This window comes from Acinonyx jubatus, chromosome A3 (assembly GCF_027475565.1).
Source record: "Acinonyx jubatus isolate Ajub_Pintada_27869175 chromosome A3, VMU_Ajub_asm_v1.0, whole genome shotgun sequence".
Classification (NCBI taxonomy): Eukaryota; Metazoa; Chordata; class Mammalia; order Carnivora; family Felidae; genus Acinonyx; species Acinonyx jubatus.
This window is the reverse complement of record NC_069388.1, coordinates 57690294-57713470: the sequence shown is the minus strand read 5'-3', so window position 1 is coordinate 57713470 and position 23177 is coordinate 57690294. Positions and strand designations below refer to the sequence as shown.

General features: G+C 42.5%; 1 protein-coding gene across 5 annotated transcripts in view; it reads right to left on the bottom strand.

Annotated features, from left to right (window-relative positions):
• Window positions 1–23156, bottom strand: part of TBC1D8 (TBC1 domain family member 8) — a 111277-nt gene extending 88121 nt beyond the window's left edge. For all 5 annotated transcript variants that reach the window (XM_027069299.2, XM_027069300.2, XM_027069301.2 and 2 more), the window contains exon 1: window positions 22861–23156. In XM_027069299.2, coding sequence (XP_026925100.1) covers window positions 22861–22987 — 127 coding nt within the window. In that variant the 5' untranslated portion in view covers window positions 22988–23156. The remainder of the gene's footprint in view (window positions 1–22860) is intronic.
• Between the last annotated feature and the right edge of the window lie 21 nt (window positions 23157–23177).

The following is a 23177-nucleotide window of genomic DNA, read 5'->3' as shown; positions in this document are numbered from 1 at the left end:
CTCAGGCATGATCTCACGGTTTGTGAATTCAAGCCCTGAGTCGGGTTCTGTACTGACAGCTCAGAGCCTGGAGCCAGCTTCAGATCCTGTGTCTCCTCTCTCTGCCCCTCCACCACTCGCGCTCTCTCAAAAATAAACAAACGTTCACAAAAGTTAAAAAAAAACCAAAAAGCTACAAACTACATCACTGACATCCTAAAAGATGAAGAAAACAATCCTGGAAGACAGGTAGTATGTGTGCAGAGGGCCAGCCAACTACAAAGGGGCCCAATTCATCAATACATCCATATTTTTTTAGCACTGACTCTTGGGAAGAGGACTCTACACAAGCCTCTTAACCATCCTGTTAGAGTGCCGTGATATGGAAGAATGGAGTGTTATTTATTCACTAACTATGAGACCGTGAGTAAGTCATTGTTTTAACAGCTTGGCACAGTCTAGTACTAAGTGTCAAGTGAGGTTGAGATACCAGGAGTGACACAGGTCACCCCTCCAGTCTCAAGTTCCTCCTCCAAAACACGAGGGTCCCATTCACAGACAGGCCTGAACTGAGAACGAAGAATGAGCACATGCTTCAAAACGATGAGGCTGCTGGGAGCCCACTGTGTCCACATCCCAGGCAGCTGGGGTGGAATGGCAGGTCCAGGGCATGCACAGGAAGCAGGTGTCGATGCACAACTCTGCTGGGAGGAGCATAAATCATACAAACACACAAAATATGCTGTGACACATTTTCCAGTGCTATTATTCTGGTAGGTGAAGAACAAGGTGTATGTGCATATACATATGAGCTTGATTATATAGACAATGGAAAATCAACTCAAAAAAGTTAACTGGGATTTGGGGGGTTTTTTTCCTATATTTTTTCCAATTTTTTACAAGCAGCATTTATTTACAAGATCATGGGAGAAAGCATCACTACAAAATGTTCTGGTTTTTTTTTTTTTAAGTTTATTTATTTTGAGCAGGAGCGTGCACATGCACGTGGGGGAGGGACAGAGAGAGAAGGAAAGAGAGAATCCCAAGTGGGATTCTCTGTGCTGCCAGCATGTAGCCTGACCAGGGTTCAAACCCACAAACGGTGGGATCATGACCTGAGCCAAAACCAAGAGTCGAACACTCAACAGACTGAGCCACCCCGGTGCCCCACTACAAAATCTACAAGATGTTTTTAATGTTCTGTTCTCTAATTTAAAGAATGAAATTATGACCAGAAGTTATCTTTTTTATACTACGTTGACTGCTTATTAAGTCTACGTGCCAAGGATAGCCAGCTCTTGTGGCTGCATATTACATAAAATTGTACATGGAACCAAGATGTACTTCCAGACCAGTCAAGATCCCAGCTGGTTTTTAAAATAACTTTTTAAAACAAAACAGTGCTCCCAAATTTGGAAGACCGGTCCACCTGTGTTCTCACCAGTGCACAGCTCACATCAGCATGCTGCAGGCCTTTGCAGCGGGGCCAAATGTTGGTCGAAGTGTAAAATGTGTTTTGCCACAGCCAGGAATATAGACTTGCACTGTGGTGTCTGTTGAACAAAATATCAGGCCCAGCAGCCACATAACATGGGTGTATAAACTGCAGCAAATGAAAGGTGAGAGGCACAGGAGAATGTCAAGGCAGCACCCATGTTCACCAGAACACACAAGGTCAACGTCTCGCAAACACCTAAGACGGCGCAGGAGACCCAGCGATGGACAGAGACACAAAGCACAAACCAGCAAAAGGCATGAGAGCCAAGAGATGGTGTGACCCCACAGCACTAACTGGCTGTAACTGTTACTAAGGTGCTGAGCTACATTCCAGCAGTATCCAAAGTACATGTGATCGCCAACCACGTTGGGATCCACTGCCCTAGATGTAGTAAGCATCTCAAGCATGCTCCCAAAATAGAGCACAACGCTGGGTAAGGCATACACCTCATTCTCAACTTGTGCCTTCACAATCTGTGAAAGCTTTGTGTTTTTGAGCCTTTTTTTCATTCTGTGATTCTAACCACTACTCCTAAGACAGACCATTTTACTCTTCCTGTGTGGTGTTTCATGGTCACTGCTGCAGGTCTATGTTACCAAAGAGAGGAAGATTCATTACCATAATAGACAGCTAGCTGTTTAGATTCAGCAAGGTGCTCACAGAGTTCTCCGCAAGCCAGAGAACACATTTCTCCCATGGCTACTGGCCACATCTCCACCTAGCACCTTACAAATATATGGCCAGAGGCTGCCAGAAACAGCAGGAGGAAGGAGGTAGAGGATTCACTGTAATCTCCAACAACGGGATAACTCAAACCTTTTTCCTCTCTCTTTTTTTTTTAAGTTTATTTATTTTGAGGTGTGGGGTTGGGGCGGAGAGGGAGAGAATCCCAAGCAGGCTCCGCACTGTCAGGGTTCAAACTCAAACAGTGAGATTATGACCTGAGCTAAAATTAAGAGTCAGACACTTAGCTTACTGAGCCACCAGGTGCCCCAAACCTTTTTCTTTTCTTTACATTTAACAAAGTATTTTCATCATTATGTAAATGTAGCATAGAAGTACTGTGTGTCTAAGAAAAGTTCATTTGATATTCCAAGGTTCTATGAGAAATGCTTTCAAATTTCCTAAAAATAATTGCTACAGAGTCCTAAGAGGGTTGTTTGCAGGCTAACCAAGATTAAAAACAAAAAACAAAACAAAAAAAAACCCTACCATATTTCTATTCCCCCAATCCAAAAGACTGACAGTAAAAAAACAAATTTAAGGGAAAACTTCACATTAATTTGATATATATTCAGTTGGCTGAAGGGGAGTGAACAGATTTGGCAAGCGTTTTAAGAAAACTCTCAGCTGACAGAAGGTGAGCAAGGGTTATTCCCCAAGAAATTCACTGAAAGCAAGACTGAATTTGAGGACCAGACCCAATATAACCTTTTCTTCCAATCTTCCTGAGGATGTGGTCTCTTTTGGTACACAGCCCAGGTCTACCAGCTGCCAATAGTACTTGCAGATCATTACTTAGGAAGCTGTGGGGAAAAAAAAAAATCCGACAGAGTCACAAAAAGCCAACTGGGCAAAATTAAAGCATTTAGAGACACTGTAGGACTTCCCCACAACAGAACAGGACCCGCACTCCCCTAAATGGGCTTGTGAGCAGAGACTCAGAGCCCTCACCTTGTCAAGTGCCTTAGAACTAAGCTCTTCAATATGCAAACTATATCACAAATGAACAATACAGATCATCAAGCTATACATTCATGACATTTGTGTGCAGATTAATTTCCTTCGAGCAAGTATTTTTATGCCTGCTTAAAAAACAAGTGGTCTCCCATGACAGATGCATTCATCATCCAAATAATCAAGTGGTCTTCCGGCCACTCCTTTGTCCAACAGCCAACAAGTACACTGGACAACCCAGAACCTCTGGAGCCCACGGGGTGCCCAGAGCCAGGGTTCAGATTCTGAAAACAGAATCCCACATTCCTGAACCTGCTATTCACAGCCACTCCTTCCCAAGAGTAGACAAAATGAACTGTTTAAAAAAAATTGTAGAAAATAGCCCATTTCCATGTCTTATATATCCAGACCTGAATACCAGCATTTTTACAGATTTATGAAGCTCCTGCAAAGTCAGAAACCTGAGAAAATAGACATATAGAGTTTAAAAAAAAAAAAAAGCTTCCTTGCAGAAGTTTTATTTCCACAAAGTGAGGCAGATTCTAATCTATTCAAATTTCATTTATTTTAAAAAATCTTTATTTGTTTTCAAAATCTTTATTTGTATTCAAATGCAAATATTTATTTGCATTTACTTCCAGTAATCCTCTGAAAAAAAGCAACCAAAACCACAAGCCTTCAATATCAGAAATAAATTATGTTAGGCACTGTTTCCTGTCTTTTTACACCTAATAATAGTGTGAACTAGTTTGCAGATATGAGGTATAGCAGTTTTACATTGTAGCACTATGATATAGAGCCCAGAGGCTTAGAGATATATAAACGCATTGTTTAAAAACTATCACCTAAAAAAACTTTTCTTTTAATAAAATAAAAACTGTCACCTTTCCCTAACACTAGAGTCAGGCAGAGTAACCAATATGCACACATTAAATTCAGAGACAGCCCCAAACCTCATTTGTGTTTACAGCTCTTCCTTCATCCAGACATTTTAATTCCTGGCATTAATTAATTGTAATAATTAATTACAGGTAAAAAAAACTTGAACTCCATCCTCTTCCCCTTAAGACCCTATTAGGTTATAATGTCTTAAGAATAACAATTCTCTATCACAAGCATCTCTGCTGTGCACATATGGACTTTCCATAAATACTTGTTGATGTTCCTGGCTGATCAGCTTTAGAGAAAGACAAAGTGCCAGGATTCTGCTACCAATAGCTTGACAAATCAGATGGCCATACCAACCTCATCTTGCCAAATGAAGATACCCAGTGGCCTAGACAAATCTTCATATGTAGGTTAAATAAGGTAAAGTAGATGAAAACACTATGAAAAGTATAATACAATATGCAAAAATGCTGTATTATTATTGCAGAGTAATAAGCAATAATATTTATAAAAAATAGGAAGTTTGGAAGAAAAAGGCATTTTAAGTTGGCTGTTCTTTCCTGGGGAAAATGAAGACAGAAAACTGTAAATAATAAAGACAGACAAGGTCAATTGTAGACATTCGTCAAGTTTTGAGGTGGGCAGAGTCAGAGAGCTTTCCTGTCTAATTCTTTGAAGACAGTTTCACTCTATTTCTGAGCAAGTCAAAATTATATCCACAGCCCCTTCTACTTCCTCCTCCTCCCCTTTACTTCTTTTCCTCTCTCAGATTAGAAGGACTCTCCCTATTCACTTGCTATATGTGGCTAGCCCTAGAGACACCGGTATTTGGAACTGGGGGGCAAGAGCCACAAACTTAGCACCCAAGCTGGTAACAGTAAAATAAATCTTGGACTTAACCTGGCCCTAAAGAAGCAGATCTTCAAATGCCAGAAATTCTCAGTTCACGTCACATACCATGGAGGGGATATGTCCACCACCTATGAAGAGCAGGCTTGCCTATGTAGAAAAGAATCAACTCTGCAGTCAGAAGAAGACTAGGCAGGGAGAAGGTGGAGAGTGGGGAGTGGCAAATGGATGAAGGGGGTCGAAAGGTACAAACCTCCAGTTATAAAATAAATAAGTCCTAAGGATGTGATGTACAGCATAGTGCCTATAGTTTATAATACTGTATTGTATATTTGAAAGTTGCAAAGAGTAACTCTTAAAAGTTCTCATCACAAGAAAAAAAACTTGTAACTATGTACAGTGATCAATGTTAACTAGACTTATTGTGGTGATCATTTCATAACATACACCTGCATCAAGCCATTATGCTATATAACTGAAACTAAGATCATGTTATACAACAATTCCATCTCAATTAAAAAAAAAAGACTAGACACACACTATTCTTTGAAATCGCTGAACTTTTAGAGCTACAAGGAAATACAGAGGTGACAGGGACCAGCCTCCTCATTTGACAGGTGAGGAATCTGAGCCTCCAGGAGGTTGGGTAGATGTCTCAGGGGTCACACAGCACTGGGAATTAACTACACCTGTGAGACTGAGTCCTGCCCCCAGCTCTCCCTACTGCTTGGTGTTCACCCTTCAGAAGTTAGGACCACCTCACGCCCTCACCTACAACTTACAATTATTCCAGGATAATGGGGGGAAGGCGACTAACATTAACTAAGCACTGCGGCTGTCAAGCACTGTCCTAGTACTTCAGATCCGGGTTTTTTTTTTTTTTTTTTTTTGCCATTTACTATCATAATTACAACAATTTATATTAGTAGTATTAGCTCCATTTTACAGAAGAGGAAACTAAGGCCAAAGGTCATACAAGTAGGAAGAACAAGATTTCTCTCCTTTTCTAACTCCTAATAGTCCTATCCTTTGCCCCAACAATGCTTAAAGAAATTAGATATGGATATGATCGAGATCATGGTAGAAAAATCCACCGAAACCAAATTCACCTTAAGCATTCTACTCCGTGTCTTAGCTTTGAAAAACAAATACATATGAAATCCAAAACAAACAATTTAATTATAAACTTGAAAATGCCTAACTCAAATTCAAATTCTGGTTTGTTTGTTTGTTTGTAATGAATTGCAATGCACCTCTAAACAAGCTTCAGTTCTTCCCTTCAATTCTCCACTCAGCCCTAATGGGAAGAGAAACAAGGGTTTTAAGAGATAGACTGAGGGTACTTGGGAAGCTGGGAACTCAGGACCAGGGGCTACAGTCCCAGCAAACCAAGTACAGTCCTAGCCATTCATTCAAGTCTACAGAAGCCAGAAGAAACTGAGAACCACATGTAAAAATCAAGAGTTTCCTTAACAGTTAAATACAGAATTACTGTGTGATCCCACTATCTCACTTCTGAGAATATATCCAAAAGAACAGAAATCAGAGACTCGAATAGATATTTGCACATCTACATTCATAGCTGTATTATGCACAATAGCCAAAAGGTAGAAGCAATTCCATGTGTATCAATAGATGACTGATCAAGCAAAATGTGATATATCCATGCAATGGAATCTTACTCGGCCTTAAAAAAGAAGAAAATTCTGATACAAGCTACAACATGGATGAACCCTGAGAACATTATGTTAAATGAAATATGCCAGACACAAAGACAAATACTGTATGAAACCACTTACATGAGGGTAGTCAAACTCCTAGAATAGAAAGTAGAATGCGGGTTGCCAGGAATTGCAGGGAGGGAGGAATGGGGAGGTCACGCTTAATGGGCACAGAGTTTCAGTTTGGGAAGATGAAAAAGTTCTGGAGATGGATGTGGTGATGGCTACATGACAATGGGAATGTACATACCAGTGAACTGTACACTTAAAAATGGTTAAAATGGTAAGTTTTCTGTTCTGTATATTTCACTACAATTTTTAAAAACTTTGTTACCTAAGCCATTTTAATAAACAAAATATAACAGGGTCTCAACAGATGCCAGCCCAGCGCAAGATGAGAAGGAGCAGGTCTGGAGGATGCAGGCATGGGGACTCCTGTCTCAGCAGTCCCTTCACCTTTCTGGAAAGGGCTAAGCGCAGTCAAGTGAAAACAGAGCAAGAGAATCACTGCCTCAGATCAGTCCGGCTCCTCATCTGTACACAAAGGAATATGGCTGGTGGTCTCCAAAATCTAAGCCCCATCAGTCACCCTGCTGTGACCCCCAGAGGCCTAACAACTAAGAGTCCCAGTGGCATGGAGGTCAACCTCATGACTGGGAGATTCGAACCCACAGCTGCTGAGGCTATTTTTAAATAGGAAAAGGAGTCCACTTCATTTCGGTAACCTACAGAAGGCTGCAGAGTGCTTCTACAAAAGGGAAAGGGAGCAGGGGTGCTGGGAAATGCCGCAGCAGCCCACTGTGCCAACACTTCCAGAGCACAGGAGTGCTGAGCCCTTGGAGAGTGTCCATAACCCAGGGCCAAAGCAGAGCACAGACGGGCCCAGAGCCAAGCTGTGCTTACAGGTATTCCACGCGCCTCTGTCTCTGATGAGGACGAGGGGTCAGAAAGACTTCAAGAGATAATATCCCTAAGGCTGGCAAGAACCTAAAAGATAGGGCTCAAAGGCCTAACTTATTTGACTAAATATTTCAGTTTTTAAAAGCAAGGACAACAAAAGCCAACCTCTTATAGTGTGGCGGCAAAAAAAACCACAAAATGTTTTAATGAAGGAAGTTTAAGATGAGGTTAACATAGTTAAGGGGATTTGTGGCACACACTGAGAATTCCAGTCCTAGGTTAATTACCAGAGTTAGCAATTACAAGAATAAAATCACTCTAGATTAATTATAGTAGAGTAAGTTCCCTGAGGGCAGGACTTTGTTTTGTTCACTGCCTGGAGAAGAGCTAGGCACACAGTAAGTACCTACTGAATGAATATCTTTTCCATGATTTTTATTCTTTTAAAATTCAGCTATTTATTGGCCACAACTAAGGCCTAACCTAACACTGTAACATATTCACATGATTTTAAAAGTCTTATGTCATAGTCATTTACAGTTTGGGGCAGGTGGGGAATATCTATATATGCCACCCACCCTGCTGCACATAGTAACTGGGACCCCCAAGAAACCTCAACTCTAGAAAGCATGTTACCAAAATGGTTGTTTCCATGACAAAAGCAGAAGGTGCTTAGTTCAGACTCACAATAAAGTTATTTTTCCTGCAGAAATTTCCTAATGGGTTTTTTGTTGTTAAATTACAGGTGTATCTTATATTTTCTTATTACAGGCTAAAAATACCTCTATCAAAATGGACAAGTGCTTCCGGGTTCACACTTAAAATTATCTTTTTTTATTTATCTTTTTATTTGGAAATAACTTCAAGTTTAAAGAAAAGCTTCAGGAATTAAAATAGGACAAAGAACAGTCATATACCATTTGCCAAGAATCAGATTTGCCTACTGTTAACAGCGTACCTCATTTGCTGTATTATCTGCTCTTTTTCTCTTGATGTGATAGGACGTAATTACATACACATATTTTTTTTTCTGAATCATTTCAAAAGGAGACCTATTTCCATGGATAGGGGTATTTTCTTACACAACAATAGCATCGTTATCAACCTCACTAAATGTAACACACATGGTACTTTTATCTACCACTGGTATTCCAGTTTGGTCACTGACCCAACAAGGGACGCCCTTTGCAGCATGTTTCTCCTTCCAGTTCAGGACCCATTCTAGGGTTGGGCATTGCATTTAGTCATGTCTCTAGTTGCCTTTAATCCTCAGCCTTTCCTTGTCTTTACAACTGATGAAGACAAAGGTCCCCATCCCCCCTTTTTTTGTTTTTGACAGTTTTGATCAAGTTATTCTCTTTCTTTCTTTTCTTTCTTTCTTGTGAGAGGGAGAGAGGGAGAGATTGAGCATGAGCAGTGGAGGGGCAGAGAGAATCCCAAGCAGGCTCCGTACTGTCAGCAGAGAGCCCAATGCAGGGCTCAAACCCACAAACCGTGAGATTGTGACCTGAGCGGAAATCAAGAGTCCACGCTTAACCAACTGAACCCAAGCACCCCTATTTTCATCTGAAATATGTATTTAAATTTATAGATTGTACACAGTTTTAATCATTTGCTCTGTACTTAAAATGTACCTCTCTGAAGTTGTGATGGGAAAATCATCCAATTTATACAATTCTGATTCTAAATAAAACTTTTCAGAAATGTATACAGCAATATTATAACTATAGCATATTAGAGCATGTGTTCTCAAAGCTTCTGCAATTATGATCTCTTTTGGTGTGAGTAAATCTGCCATTTAATTCTCTCTCTCTGAGATTCTCCTTCCCTCCCTCTCCCTGCTTTACTCTCTCCCCCCCAACCCTCCCTCCCATGCACACACAGACTTTCTAATAATCCTTCTGGTATAAATGGATGCTTGCCTATGGAAACTCTGGTCTTGAATCTTACCAAGATTTCAGGCACCATCAACACGTTTCTGGCTTTGCCTATAGTTAAGGTTTCTGCAAATTTTAATTCAGAGGAAATAACTAAGTGTACTATTACATGGTTCTAACTTAACTTTTGGCTATGAAATATAGAGTACTCAAATCTAGCTTTCCAGGTAGTACAGGAAGTTAAAAAAATCACACAAGAAAAGCAACTTTTACAGTGGGATACACATCCTATCAAAGAGAATTTCCAGTTCCACAAGAGGCTCTCCAACCCCATTTATTCACACCTAAATGTTTTATTTGGATAAATGAAGATAAGCAAAAGGCTGCAAGATAAAACAACATCCACTTCGTGCAGACCTTTGCATTGCAAGCACCTAAGCAGTAGACATCAGAAATGTAGCTCCAGCTACCATCGACCTCACCTAATAGCAATTCCCAAATTAAGACACCAAAGTGTAATGTGATCACTCTTAGCCTCACCTGGCCATGAAGCTGACTCAAGTACATTACTTCAACTAGCAAGTGGCGGTACAGCAGACACACATCTCATATTTAACTTATCAAATTCAACAATATGCCCTGGCCAAAACGCAGAGGGGAAAACAACCACTCACGCGGACTGCCCATCCATCAAGGAGCACAGGCCCTGGTGTGAGCTCCCTGGGGAGCTGGAGGCTCTGGGCTCCACAGAGGCCCCGACTTTCCAGGAACTCCTTGTAACATGAGCAGATTACCAAGAAGGGGGCCCTGCTGATTTTAAGGGTAATTTTTCAAGCAATTTTTGTCCTTCATGTTGATTTTGGAACCTAATACCCACATTAAGAGGCAACTCCATTATACTGAGATTAAACAGTATCCACTTTGAGCCCTAAATGAGTGTCCAAACTCTACCTCAAGAACATACAGGAAACTAAAGGTTAAAACAAAAACACACAGGTGTGCGCACACGCGTGCGCACACACACACACACCGTTTTGGGACACTAGTTTTATTAAAACCTAATTTCTCCACCCAAATCCTTGCTGTGATTGAATCCTTAACATATGGAAGATCATGAGCTATACATTCCTAAAGCAATATTAATGCCTTGCTTACATTTTACATTTACTTTTCATTATAACAGCAATATAACAGAAACTCAAAATCCAAATTTGCTCACTATGCTCCCAGGGTAAGTGTAATATCCAAATCTCTACCTGCGGTTGAAATATGCTGTTTCTCCCTTGTAAAACTGTGTCTATCATGCAAATACTGCATCTCAAGTGAAAAATTCCACAAGTGCCTTCCAAATCTTTCATCATAGGCCAATCCCACTTTAGAAGGCTAACACATTTCCTTATGAAAACATCCCTATATCACAAACACTGGTGCACAAATTTATTTAAAACTCTGTTGAGGGGCGCCTGGGTGGCGCAGTCGGTTGAGCGTCCGACTTCAGCCAGGTCACGATCTCGCGATACGTGAGTTCGAGCCCCACGTCAGGCTCTGGGCTGATGGCTCAGAGCCTGGAGCCTGCTTCCGATTCTGTGTCTCCCTCTGTCTCTGCCCCTCCCCCGTTCATGCTCTGTCTCTCTCTGTCCCAAAAATAAATAAAGGTTGAAAAAAAAATAAAAATAAATAAAACTCTGTTGAATGGACAGTAATAACAATTCAGGATAGCCAAACTTTCTGGTCAATCTTTGTAATTTACTAAAATGATATTTCATCTGTATTTTCCTTCTAGAAATAAATCCTATTGTTTGAATCCCAATAACATTACTGATAACAAAAGTTTTTTATTTACATAGTAAATAAATGGTAACCCCCACACACAGGAAACTCAACGTGGCATCCAATGCCAAGCAATTAACAACGAATTTTTAAGTTGCTATGGTTTCCTCGAATAATTTCTTTTGCCTGGTGAAACAATTACCGTCCAGTGCTGACCCAGCATTCCTGGGATCCATTTAAAATAGTTCATCCTTCTGGTGACCAGTTACAGATTCTTTGAGGTAATTTTTTTCCCCAGTACTCAGTATTTAACCTTATTCCCAAATCAAAATTCCTTGGGAATTGTCTCCTGAGGTCCTGCTCACCTGGATGCCTTACCTCCTTTACTGACCTATTCAAAGCCTAGCCATGACCACTTCAAGGCCCAGCAGCCACAGATGCAGCATTCAACAGACCTTCCATTTCCTGACAAAGAATAAATTTGTGGTTTTTCCTCTCTTTTTTTAAGTTTCTTTATTTTCAGAGAGAGAAAATCCCAAGCAGGCTCCGCACTGTCAACGCAGAGCCCAATGTGGGTCTTGAACTCATGAATCATGAGATTCATGGACCTCATAAGATTCAGGACCTCAGCAGAAACCAAGAGTCAGACACTTAACTGACTGGGTGACCCTGGAGCCCCAACAAATAATAAATTTATAATAACAACCAAAAACCTACCAAGTCCCACCTTGATAAAGCTGCTCACGTGCATGCCTACTTCCTCTCCACCCATCCACTCCCAAACTGTTCTCCCTGAGGCAGCCAATGTCCCTGGAGCCTTTTCCATACCATACTGCAGAGTCCATCCCTCTCCCCTCCCTCTTTCTTGAATACACTTTTCTTTTGGCCTCTGGGAAATACACTCCACTCATTTCCTCCTGTTCTCCTGACCACTCCTCTGTCCCCTCTGTGTTTTCCTCCTCTACAAGCCTTTCTAGACAACTCACAAGCACATCAAACTGAACTTGTCCAGAACAGCTTCTCAGAGGCCACAGAGCTCTCACATGTGCTTTCCTTTGCTCAGAAGGCCCTTTCCTCCCTGTTTTACCCAGCTAACACCATTCTAAGCACCCTGCAGGTCTTAGCTGACACAACAGATCCTCAGAGAAATCCTTCCTGACACTCCCAGCCTAAATTAGCTTCCCCATTATTCCTTCTCATCACCCTCGCCTCCCTGAACTTACCACCATTTATAATTCTTTCATGGTTTAATAATCACTCCATCACTACCACTAGCTTTTTCCATCCCTTTAGATGATAAGCTGCATGAGAACACAGGGCCTGACACTGTTGAAAGAAATGTTCTTTTGGCTTTTTCTTCTTTAAATACAAATAATTAAACAGGGGTGCCTGGGTGGCTCAGTTAGTTAAACGCCCAACTCTTGATTTTAGCTCAGGTCATGATTTGACACTTGTGAGATCGAGCCCCACATTGGGCTCTGAGCTGAGCATGGAGCCTGTTTAAGATTCTCGTTCTCTCTCTCTCTCCCTCCCTCCCTCTCTGCCTCTCTCCCACTCATGCATGTGCTTGCTCTCTCTCTCAAAAAAATAAAAATTAATTAAAAAAACAAATGATTTTGACAACATATCTAGAAAACATAACAATTTGAAGTATGAAATCTTCCACTGTTATTATAAAACTCTTAAAATAACACCAACAATAATTGTTTTTCAGGTTAAGAAACTGAGCCTCAGAAGGAATGGGTCAGTCACAGAACCACATCTCTGAGGTTAGGTAAGAGATAAAAATCATAAACTTGTAACTCTAAACCAATTTCTTCTCCAGAGGGGGGGAAACAAAATCCAGGCTATCTTTTAATTTCAAATTAAAGTACCTGACTAGATTAGATGCATTTCTGAAAATAGTTCCTAAGCCTCAGTGAAATTGACACACCCCACACATGGTAGACATTTGGAAGGCTAAATATAGTTTACGGAGAGGACAAATATCTGAAGCATGGGTAATCCAAGAGTAATCATGGTCCAGGAGGCAAGAATGAAACATTGCTTCAATGCCTCTCCTTATCCCCATTACACATACGGTGCTGGTAACCAGAAAAACTGCCAAGCTCTCCCAAATTTTAGATTCAGTCTACATTTTATCCAATTTACATGTGCATGTAAAAAAACAAATAATTCTACCAGGCTCGGTGAGAAACACAACAGCTCCCTCATGACCTTCCCTACTCTCACTTCCCAGCCCCTGAAGGAAATAGCTTCGATCCTTAATGGATTCTTTTTGCATTTACCTTCATTTCTCTGATTGTATCACTAGTTCTTTTTTTTATTATTGTTTATTTATTTTGAGAGAGAGAGGAGAGAGAAACAGACTACAAGTGCAGGGTACCAGAGAGAGAGAGGGAGACACAGAATCCGAAGCAAGACTCCAGGCTCTGAGCTGTCAGCACAGAGCCCCACACGGGGCTCAAACTCATGAGTGTGAGATCACGACCTGAGTCGAAATTGGATGCCCAACCTACTGAGGCACCCAGGCACCCCTATCACTAGTTCTTGAATTTACAGAGAACTGAGCTTTGTAGTAAAACTATGAAACTTGGCTAACCTACACAACTTTTTATTTTCCCTGCAGTTAACAACTGCCAAGAATTCTTGGCTGATTTAGCTTTATCAATAATTTACCCACAATTCCTCTCCTAGTGCACAGACCTTCCTTCAACATGTGCAAGGATGGGAGGTGCTCTACCAATCTCTCTTCCCCTAGGAGCTGTCTTGCAGCCTTCTGCCCTGCTCTCATCTGGACTGAGGGGTCTCTGAACTGTCATTTTACGATTTCCCTTCACCATCATCCTGGAGATTCCCTTATAAGGACTTGTTTTTAAACAAGTAACAAAAAGCACAAACTCTTGGGGAAAAGATTGTACCTGACTGCATGAAAATTAAGAATGTTAGTTCTTCAAAAGACCCAAAATTTAAAAAGTCCAGTCATAAAGTGATAAATTTTTAATACTTAAAAAATACAGAACACACAGACACATGTGCATGTACACACACAAACACACACACACACACAGCTCCTAAATTAAGAAAATCATACTTCCTCATGTCTTTCAGGTTACTGAGCCATGTGACTTGCTTTTGCCAATATAAACTGAATAGGAGCTCCAGGTTGGCTAAGTCAGTCGAGGATGTGACTCTTGATCTCAGGGTCGTGAGTTCAAGCCCCACACTGGGAGTAGAGCTTATTTAAAAAATATACAGGGGAACCTGGCTGGCTCAGTGGGAAGAGTGTGCAAATCTTGATCTCAGGGTTGTGGGTTTAAGCCCTATGTTGGGCGTACAGATGACTGAAAAAAAATAAACATTAAATAAAGTGAATGGAAGGGATAGGTGTCACTTCCAACTACAAGTTCTAAAACCCAACAAGTTCTAAAACCCAAATTCCTTTCTCCCTAACCATGTAACCATGGAAGCATTAGGAATGGAGCCTCCATCAGCCCATCTTTGGATGCCTACAAGAGAACCTTGGGAACCCACATTGGATATATAACATGAGGGAGAAATAAACTAATGTGGATCCACAGAGATGTTTGGGATGTTTGTTACCACAGCATAACCTAACCCATTATGGCTGATATACCCAACAAGATCACTCACAGGTGTATTCTCCAGAGAAGCTTTCACACATATGAACGTTATACAAGAATGTTCATAGCAATATTATTTGTAATAACAAAAACAACTAGAAACCCAAATATGAGCTGACAAAAGAACGAATAAATGAGTCATTCCCATCAATGAAAATGAATGAATGCGGCTATATGCATCAACATGGTTCAATGTTAGGGAAACATTAACTATATATATACACATATATATGTAAAACTATAAACATAAATATAACTGGGATGTGGAAAACAAGCTTAAGAAAAAAACAAAGTAAATTATTATTCCTTTTGTATAAAGTTTAAACAGCACACAAAACTCAACAATGTATTGATTAGGGAGGGGAATATAATCAGGAAAACACACAAGAGATTTCTTAAACATTGGAAATACTCTATTTTTTTAGTAACAGGTGATAGGTATTGTATTACTTATACTTTATATTTACATTATGTACTCCTATGCACACAGATTTCATATTTTAAAACTTTAGGCAAACTACCATCCTATTTATTATTTTTAAATGTTCATTCTCCATCAGTAACTACTTATTCAGAATAAAACCAACCACAAAATACAGTGCCCTTTCTTAAGGAGAACTTATTTGTGGCTGTTTATTTTGCTGCTGATTTTTCCTTCCTTTTTTTAAAGTAAAAAGCAGGAAGCAGAAAAATAAAATCTGGTGGAACAACAGACCCACCAAATGTTCAAGAATATTAATGACTCAACTTCACAGAGCTGTGTCAGTTGGCTGGTGATGTACTGGGGAAATCATTCCTGGGTCTGTACAGGATCATTTACATAAAGGTTACCAACGGGCAGTTCTAACAGCTGGGCTGGCGCAGCTGACAAACTACCGCTAGTCCTTACAGGCACGCAGGGCAGGCGTGAGAAATAGCAATGACAACACTCTGTATTATTTATTCCTGCCTTTTGCATAATTCCCATTTCCAGGATAATACAAAACATTTCTCAGCCTCAGAGGCTCACACTCATCAATTCTACTTGGACATCCATGTACTCACTAAATATTTACTGAGTGCTGCAGCAACAGAAACTGTTCCAGTGCTGGAGGCATGGTGGTGAGGGACACAGACCTGGGATCTCCATCCTGGAGATCATGGTCTGGTTCCCTATAAAGTGATAAAGCCACAAAGGCCACATCATGGGAAACAGTGGTGAGTGCTCTAAGGTGTAAGAGGATCAGAGGAGGGAGAGGTCCAGTGCCCCATCGCCAGGTAGCAGAGCTCAGGCTGACATCTGAAGGGTGTCAAACGGAGAGAAGAATTAGCCAGGCAGACGGGGAGGTGAGGGCACCCCCAGGCCGAGGGGACAGCAGGTGAAGGTCTTGGGAAGTGCCTGACAAGCTGTCCTTACCAGGAGAAGGTGAAGGAGAAAGAGCCTGAGAGGTCGTGAGGAATAATAGCTCTTGCAACACCCAAACAGCTGTTAAAATATGCTCAGGGCTGCTTTTCAATACAGATGATTAAAGTTTTTTAAGTTAGGGGGAAAATCTGTCTTGGAAATTTGGTCAGATTTACTACTTTCATTTAAAATAAATTCCTCCTCTATCCAATGCTGCCAGAATATAGAGTCAAGATCATAAAATCCTAGCCCTTCACAGCTAATAAATGAATTCTTTAAAAGCTACAAGCCTCTCAATCATTTTCAGCTCTTCCTAAAGAGTTCCAATTAGGCTGAAAGGGCTAGCCTCCACTACTGCACCACCCACACATTTGTACCTCATATTATTCCTCGAGGGACACAGTCTCTGCCTTGTTTGATTACCTAATTACAGTGCCCTTATTATGCCTTAATTAAATGCAACTGTTGGAAACCCCAACGTTTTATTAATGGCTTATCAGCCCTTAAAAACGTATCAGTTATTTTACCTGTATATCTGTATTGTAAGATATCTTCCAGTTTATGCTCTTAAAATCAAAGTACTTCCTTTATTTATGTTCCTTCCTTAATGTGCTTTTGGAAAATAAGACCAAAGCATGTAAGACTCTGGAGCCAATATCTGAGAAGTCTACACAATGCAAAGGCTGCCCAACTGAACTGAAGAATTTTGTTGGTAGTAAAGACTAAATCCACCAACAAATTCAAGGGCACCTGGCTGGCACAATCAGTACAGCATGCAACTCTTAATCTCAGGGTCCTGGGTTCAAGCCCCACGCTCAAGTGGAGCCTACTTAAAATAAAGTCAAGGGGCACCTGGGTGGCTCAGCTGGTTAAGCGTCCGACTCTTGATTTCGGCTCAGGTCATGATCTCATGGTTCATGAGTTCAAGCCCTACACATGGCTCTGCACTGACTACAGAGCCTGCTTGGGATTCTCTCTTTCCCTCTCTCTCTGCCCCTCCCCTGTTTGTTCTCTCTCTCTCTCTCTCTCTCTCTCTCTCTCTCATAAATAAATAAATAAATAAACAAACAAACTAAAAAAAAGTCAAAGAAAAAAAAGGGGCAAAAATCCACCCACAAATTCAGCTACCTGAGCAAGACTATAGCCAAGAAAGTCAACACTCAAGCTGGGCTTCACCAATTTCCAATTTTTCAACAGAGTCATTCTGAGCAAGGCTAGTGACCACACACAAATCCCTGGTGTCAGTTTCATATCCCCCCGTCTTTGGCACACTGTCCCAAAGAAAGTAGACAATTCACTCTGAGCACAGTCACTCAACGCCTGCAACACCGAAGTGAAGTTCCCTTTATTTACTAGGATTTAACAAAGGATTTCAAAGAAGCTCTGTAAAACAAATCCTGCTAGCACAAACTGCTATTTAAATATTTAACTTTCTGGGGCACCTGGGTGGCTCAGTAGGTTGAGCGTCTGACTCCTGACCTCAGCTCAGTTCATGATCTCACGGTTTGTGGGATTAAGCCCTGCTTCAGGCTCTGCACTGACAGCATATAGCCTGCTTAGGAGTTTCTCTTTCCCTGCCCTTTCCCCACTTGCTCTCACGCTCTCTCTCAAAGAAAATAAATTTTTAAAAATAGTTTAAGATATAAACAAATATTTAACTTTCTGGGATACCTGGGTGGCTCATTCAATTGAGCATTTGACTCATGATTTCAGCTCAGGTCATGATCCCTGGGTCACTGGATCGGGTCTGCACTGAGTATGGAGCCTGCTTAAGATTGTCTCTCTCTCCCCCTCTGCCCCTCTCCCCTGCCTACATTCTCTCTCTCTCAAAAAAAAAATAAAAATAAAACAAAAATAAAAATTAATATTTAACTTTCTGGGGCACCTGGGTGGCTCAGTCACATTCTGGTTGAACGTCCATCTCTTGGTTTCAGTTCAGGTCATGATCCCAGGGTCATGAGACCAAGCCCCACACTGGGCTCCATGATGAGCCTGGAGCCTGCTTAAGATTATCTCTCTCAGAACACCTGGGTGGCTCAGTCGGTTAAGTGTCCAACTCTGGATTTCAACTCAGGTCATGATCTTGTGGTTAATGAGACTGAGCCCCACGTGGGCTATCTGTGCAGAGACTGCTTGGGATTCTCTCTCCTCTCTGCCCCTCCCCCTGCTTGCTGGCGCATGCATTCTCTCTGTCTCAAAATAAACAAACACACATTAAAATAAAGGTTCTCTCTCTCTGCCTCTTCCCTGCTTGCTCATGCATGCTCTCTAAAAAAAATTTATATTTAACTTTCCAATTATACTTATTAAATACTGCAGTAATAAGTATTTTTTATATCCTTCACTTTAATGCAAACTTCTTTACAACACTTTTATTCTAAGAAGCCCTCTTGTTAGTCAATTTTTTAAGTGTTCCTTCTCTTTTTTTTCCAAACAGACTAGGTGGCAAGCCCAGATAAGCCCTTCATATAGTTCTAATCCTAAGCCTTGTTTGAATTGGAACCCTTGTGTATTGCTGGTAGGAATGTAAAATGGTACAGCCACAGTGGAAAAGTTTCTAACCCTCTAAAGTAAGCTTCCTTATTGTCCCTATCTTGAGGCTGTTACAACCAAGACTCAAATAAACCAAATAAACTAGCACAAGGCCTCTCTGTCCAGATTTGTAACAGACTTATCTTGACTCAAAGTCGCTATTTTCCACTACACCATACTTCCCCCTGTGACCCTAGCTACTTAGGAAATTGTTAGCCCCTAACTATTAGAAATGCAATGACAGCAACAGGGGCTGAAGGCAAACATCCTGAAAAGTAGAAGCCATCAATATTTTCTTCAAATTACAACTTTTTAACTGCCAGGCTCTTTGGGAAAAGAACTACAAGGTTATACAGAAACGCACATAATAGAACTCTGAAAAATAAAATCCTTTAGAGGGGCATATCCAGGTGGTGACATTAGGTCTTTAAAGCTACATTTGTGCTGCTCATTTTAAGTGCTTCAGGGAGCATTGGAGGAGAGGGCAACAATGATGTGTTCTTCTGTCTGAACCTCCCAAATGCTAACTTCTCCCACTCAGTTCTCCCAGAGCTGACTGAACTTTCATAACAAACATTCCTACACACCTGAAACTAATGTAACATTGTGTGTCAACTACACTGAAATAAAAAAAATTAATAATAAAAAAATATTCCCACAGGTTGGAGATTGTATTCAAGTGAATACTTTTATACCTTGACTTCCTCCCTTCCAGAGCAAAATCACTTCTGTCCCAGGAGCTTTGGAAACATTTTATAATGCTGTATTCAGCCACACCATGTTCTAACTGGAGGATAAGGTCGCTGCCTCCCACTACTGTCCCCAAGCCCAGGATTTCCTTCTCCAAACAGGTCCCAAGGGGTGGTAACAGAGGCCGCCTGAGAAGCTGGTGCCATGATCCTTCCCTCTCAAAGGGAGCTACTTAAAAAAAAAAAAAAAAAAAAAGACAGAAGGAGGAGGTCTCTGTTTCCCATTGATTCCCTCCAGCTTTCCACAATGGTCAGACTGCCAGGTAAACAGGAAGCCGAGGAGAGAGAATGTTCCCATCCCATGTGATCAGCTCAGCCTCAGTCAGAAAAGCTGGGCCTCCACTCTCACCCAACTTTTAACGAAAAGTAGAATCCATCATTCATGCATATGTTCTTCCATGTAGTCACCCTACAAATGTTTAATGAGCATATACTATGTGCTAGGCACCATCATAGGTAAAATACCTGCCCTCATAGAACAGACAATCAGTAGGAAGAAACAATGAACAAAATGATCAACGATATTGTATATTAGAAAGTGAGAAAGGGCTATGGAGAAAATAAAACTGAAGATATATATAGGGAATGTGTGTATTAGTCGGAAGAGTGATTATATTCCTCAATGAAACGAAACCTTATATTTCTGAGGGTAGGCAATTTTTAAACATGTCAGACTAAATGCCAATGGAGACCTCATATGTTTAAGCTCCTATGAATAACAAATTCAGCATCAGAATAAAAAAAAAAAGACTTCGTTACCACTCCCTTACATTTTATTTCCAACCCCTCTTAACCACCTCTACTTGCTTCTCTCCAAAGAAAAGCCTACAACCAGTCAGAATACCCATCATGCTAGCCCTCATTATCTTCATAAACTCTAAATTGCTCAAAATCTGCCAAATCAGAATTCTACATATTCTGAAAACCACCACCAACATTAAGCTGCCCTCTGTGTCACACAGTCTTGATTTTATAACATTCATAAGTGGTTGGGTTAGGACCAGCTCATTGGTGGATGTGGTAACTCCGGGTTGCTCAATCAGCACAGCTACGTTAGTTGCTACCCAGCTAAATGTCTGAAGGTAAAGCAGCGTAGGAAATGTCAGGCTTTCACAATCAACAGGAGGTTCAGAGTCCCTGAGAAATAAAGTGTCATCTGTCTTTTCATGGGGTATTTTTTTTTTTTTTGGTTGATCGTTATTGCCTTTAAGAATATTGTGCATATTCACTGTAAGCCCAAACCGAAGTATACACCAAGGAAGGCCAAAGCCACAGGTATGATAAAAGAGACCTGCTTGGTGCACTTGGGTGCCTCAGTCGGTTGAGCATCTGACTCTTGATTTTGGCGCAGGTCATGATCCCAGGGTCATGGGATCAAACCCAGCACTGGGCTACTTGTTGAGTTTGGAGCCTGCTTGGGATTCTCTCTGCTCCTCTCCCCAGCTGACACTCTAACTCTAAAATTAAAAAATAAATAAATAGGGGCGCCTGGGTGGCTTGGTCAGTTGGGCGTCCGACTTCGGCTCAGGTCATGATCTCACGGTCCGTCGGGTCACGTCGGGTTCTGTGCTGACAGCTCAGGGCCTGGAGCCTGTTTCAGAGTCTGTGTCTCCCTCTCTCTCTGCTCCTCCCCTGTTCATGCTCTGTCTCTCTCTGTCTCAAAAAAATAAATAAACGTTAAAAAAAATTTTTTTAAATAAATAAATAAATAAAATAATAAAAAAGATCTGCTTGATTTTGGAATGCAAAAAGGAGGTGGGCTGCATCATTTTGAGTTCATCACAGATATAGACTCTGGACAACAAAGCCAGGCTCTCTGGAATCTCCTGAATCTCCATCAGCATCATAGCTGAGGCTTTGTCCAGCTTCTCTGGACCTGTCTCCCTTGCTAGATGGCGAATAACCCGAAGTCTTTCCCAAAGCAGCCTCAACAGTACCCCACACAGTCAGCATGAACTAAGTGATGAAAACACTTTCTGGGCAGATGCTCCATGTTTCCCATTTCACAAACCTTCAAACCCTGTCCTTACCCTCTACTAAAGGAGACCATTTACTCCTGCCTCCTATACTAACTCCCTCCCTCAGAGCTTAAAACTGCTCCCAGAGCAGGCCCACCTGCTGCCCAACCTGTCCTCACTACTCACCACCACCATAGGTAACCCCACTACCGCTTTCATACAGATTCTTCAACTACCCCACTACTCTTTCGTCCAGAATGCCACCAAGTCATACCCACTCCTTGAGGCTCAGTGAAGTCCATCCTCTTAAGGAATCCAACTGCCAGCTTTCTCACCTTCCGGGTTTAAAGTACAGGAAGGGTAATTCCCTTTGCACCTGGTTCTGTTTCAGGGCCTGTTGATCACATTCCCCCATTAAACTTTACTCCAGGAGGGCTTCCCCCAGAATAAGCAGACAGTGGAGTCACCAACAGTGAGGCCAGGGACCCAAGCTCAGTCCCTTGACCTCTCTCTCTCCAGCCGTGGTCTGATTCTCAGTATAAGGAGGGATGTGATGGGAAAAAGATCTGAGGTCTCCTTTATTTCAGATTCCAAAATTCGGAAATTCCATATAGATCCCCTAGACACAAATGAAAAAGTCTAATAAACTGTTCTTCCATTGACCCATTTAAACAGGTGGCCCAACTATGCAAGCTGGCCTCAATTTTTCCAAATGCTTGATCTTCACGGAGCCTTGGATAGTAACTTTTAGAAAAATTGCTTTGTTTTTTCATACAAGCCTGAGTTTTTTCCTCCTATCATTGATTGGAAGAAACAAGTGGGGGAGGGGGTGACTGACCCGCTCAATTTTGCTACTAAGATCGTAAGCTTGGGATTCGCACTTCCTCGGCTTCTCCTCCGGGCGCGCAAACGGTCCCCAGCCCGCCCTGCCCACACGCCCGACAGCCGGGGATTGCCAGGGTCGGTGGCGGTGGGCCGTCCGTGTGTCCCCAGCCGAGACACCACCTGGAACGTCGGGGAGCATCCAGATGGCCGAGTCGGGGCCGCACCCCGCTGTCACCTGGCCCCGCACAGCGGCCTGCGCTCCTCCCGGGGCGGCCCTCGCTCCCTCGGCTCGAGCTCCAGCCGGCGCTTCCCTTTCGATTCCTGAGCCGAATCTGGCCTCCAGGCGGTCACTGGGCCAAGAGGCGAAGGCACCTGCCTCTCCCGCAAGAACGCACGAGCCCGCAAGTCCCTTCTGCCACAACCTCGACGGGGGCTTGCAAGAGAAATACAGAAGAAAGGAAAACAAGCCCGAGGCAGGGCCGTCCCGGCCCGGCGTCTCCCACGAAATCGCCACCTGCGATGCACCCCGGGCTGGGGGCCGCGGGCCCGGCAGGGAGCGAGGTCCGGGGCCCGGCCCGCCGCGCCCGCCCGCCCCGGCGCGCCCCTTACCCGTGAGGCGGCCACCCCCCTCGCCGTGCCCGCGGCGCCGCTGCAGGATGAAGTAGCAGCTGCTCTTCTGAGTCACCCAGAGCTTCAGGGCGTTCTTCAGCAGCACCTCCTCGGGCTTGAGCCACATCGCAGCGGTCCGACCGCGCCCGCGGGCCCCGGCTTACATCGCCCCGGCCGCCTGCCGCGCCGGGCCGAGCCCGCTCGGGAGGAGGCGGCGGCGGCGAGGACCGCAGCCAGCCGGCGTCCTGCGCTCTCAGAGTCCCGGGAGCGCGGCCGGCGCAGCTCCAGGCTCGCAGCCCGCGCAGCCGCGCAGGCCC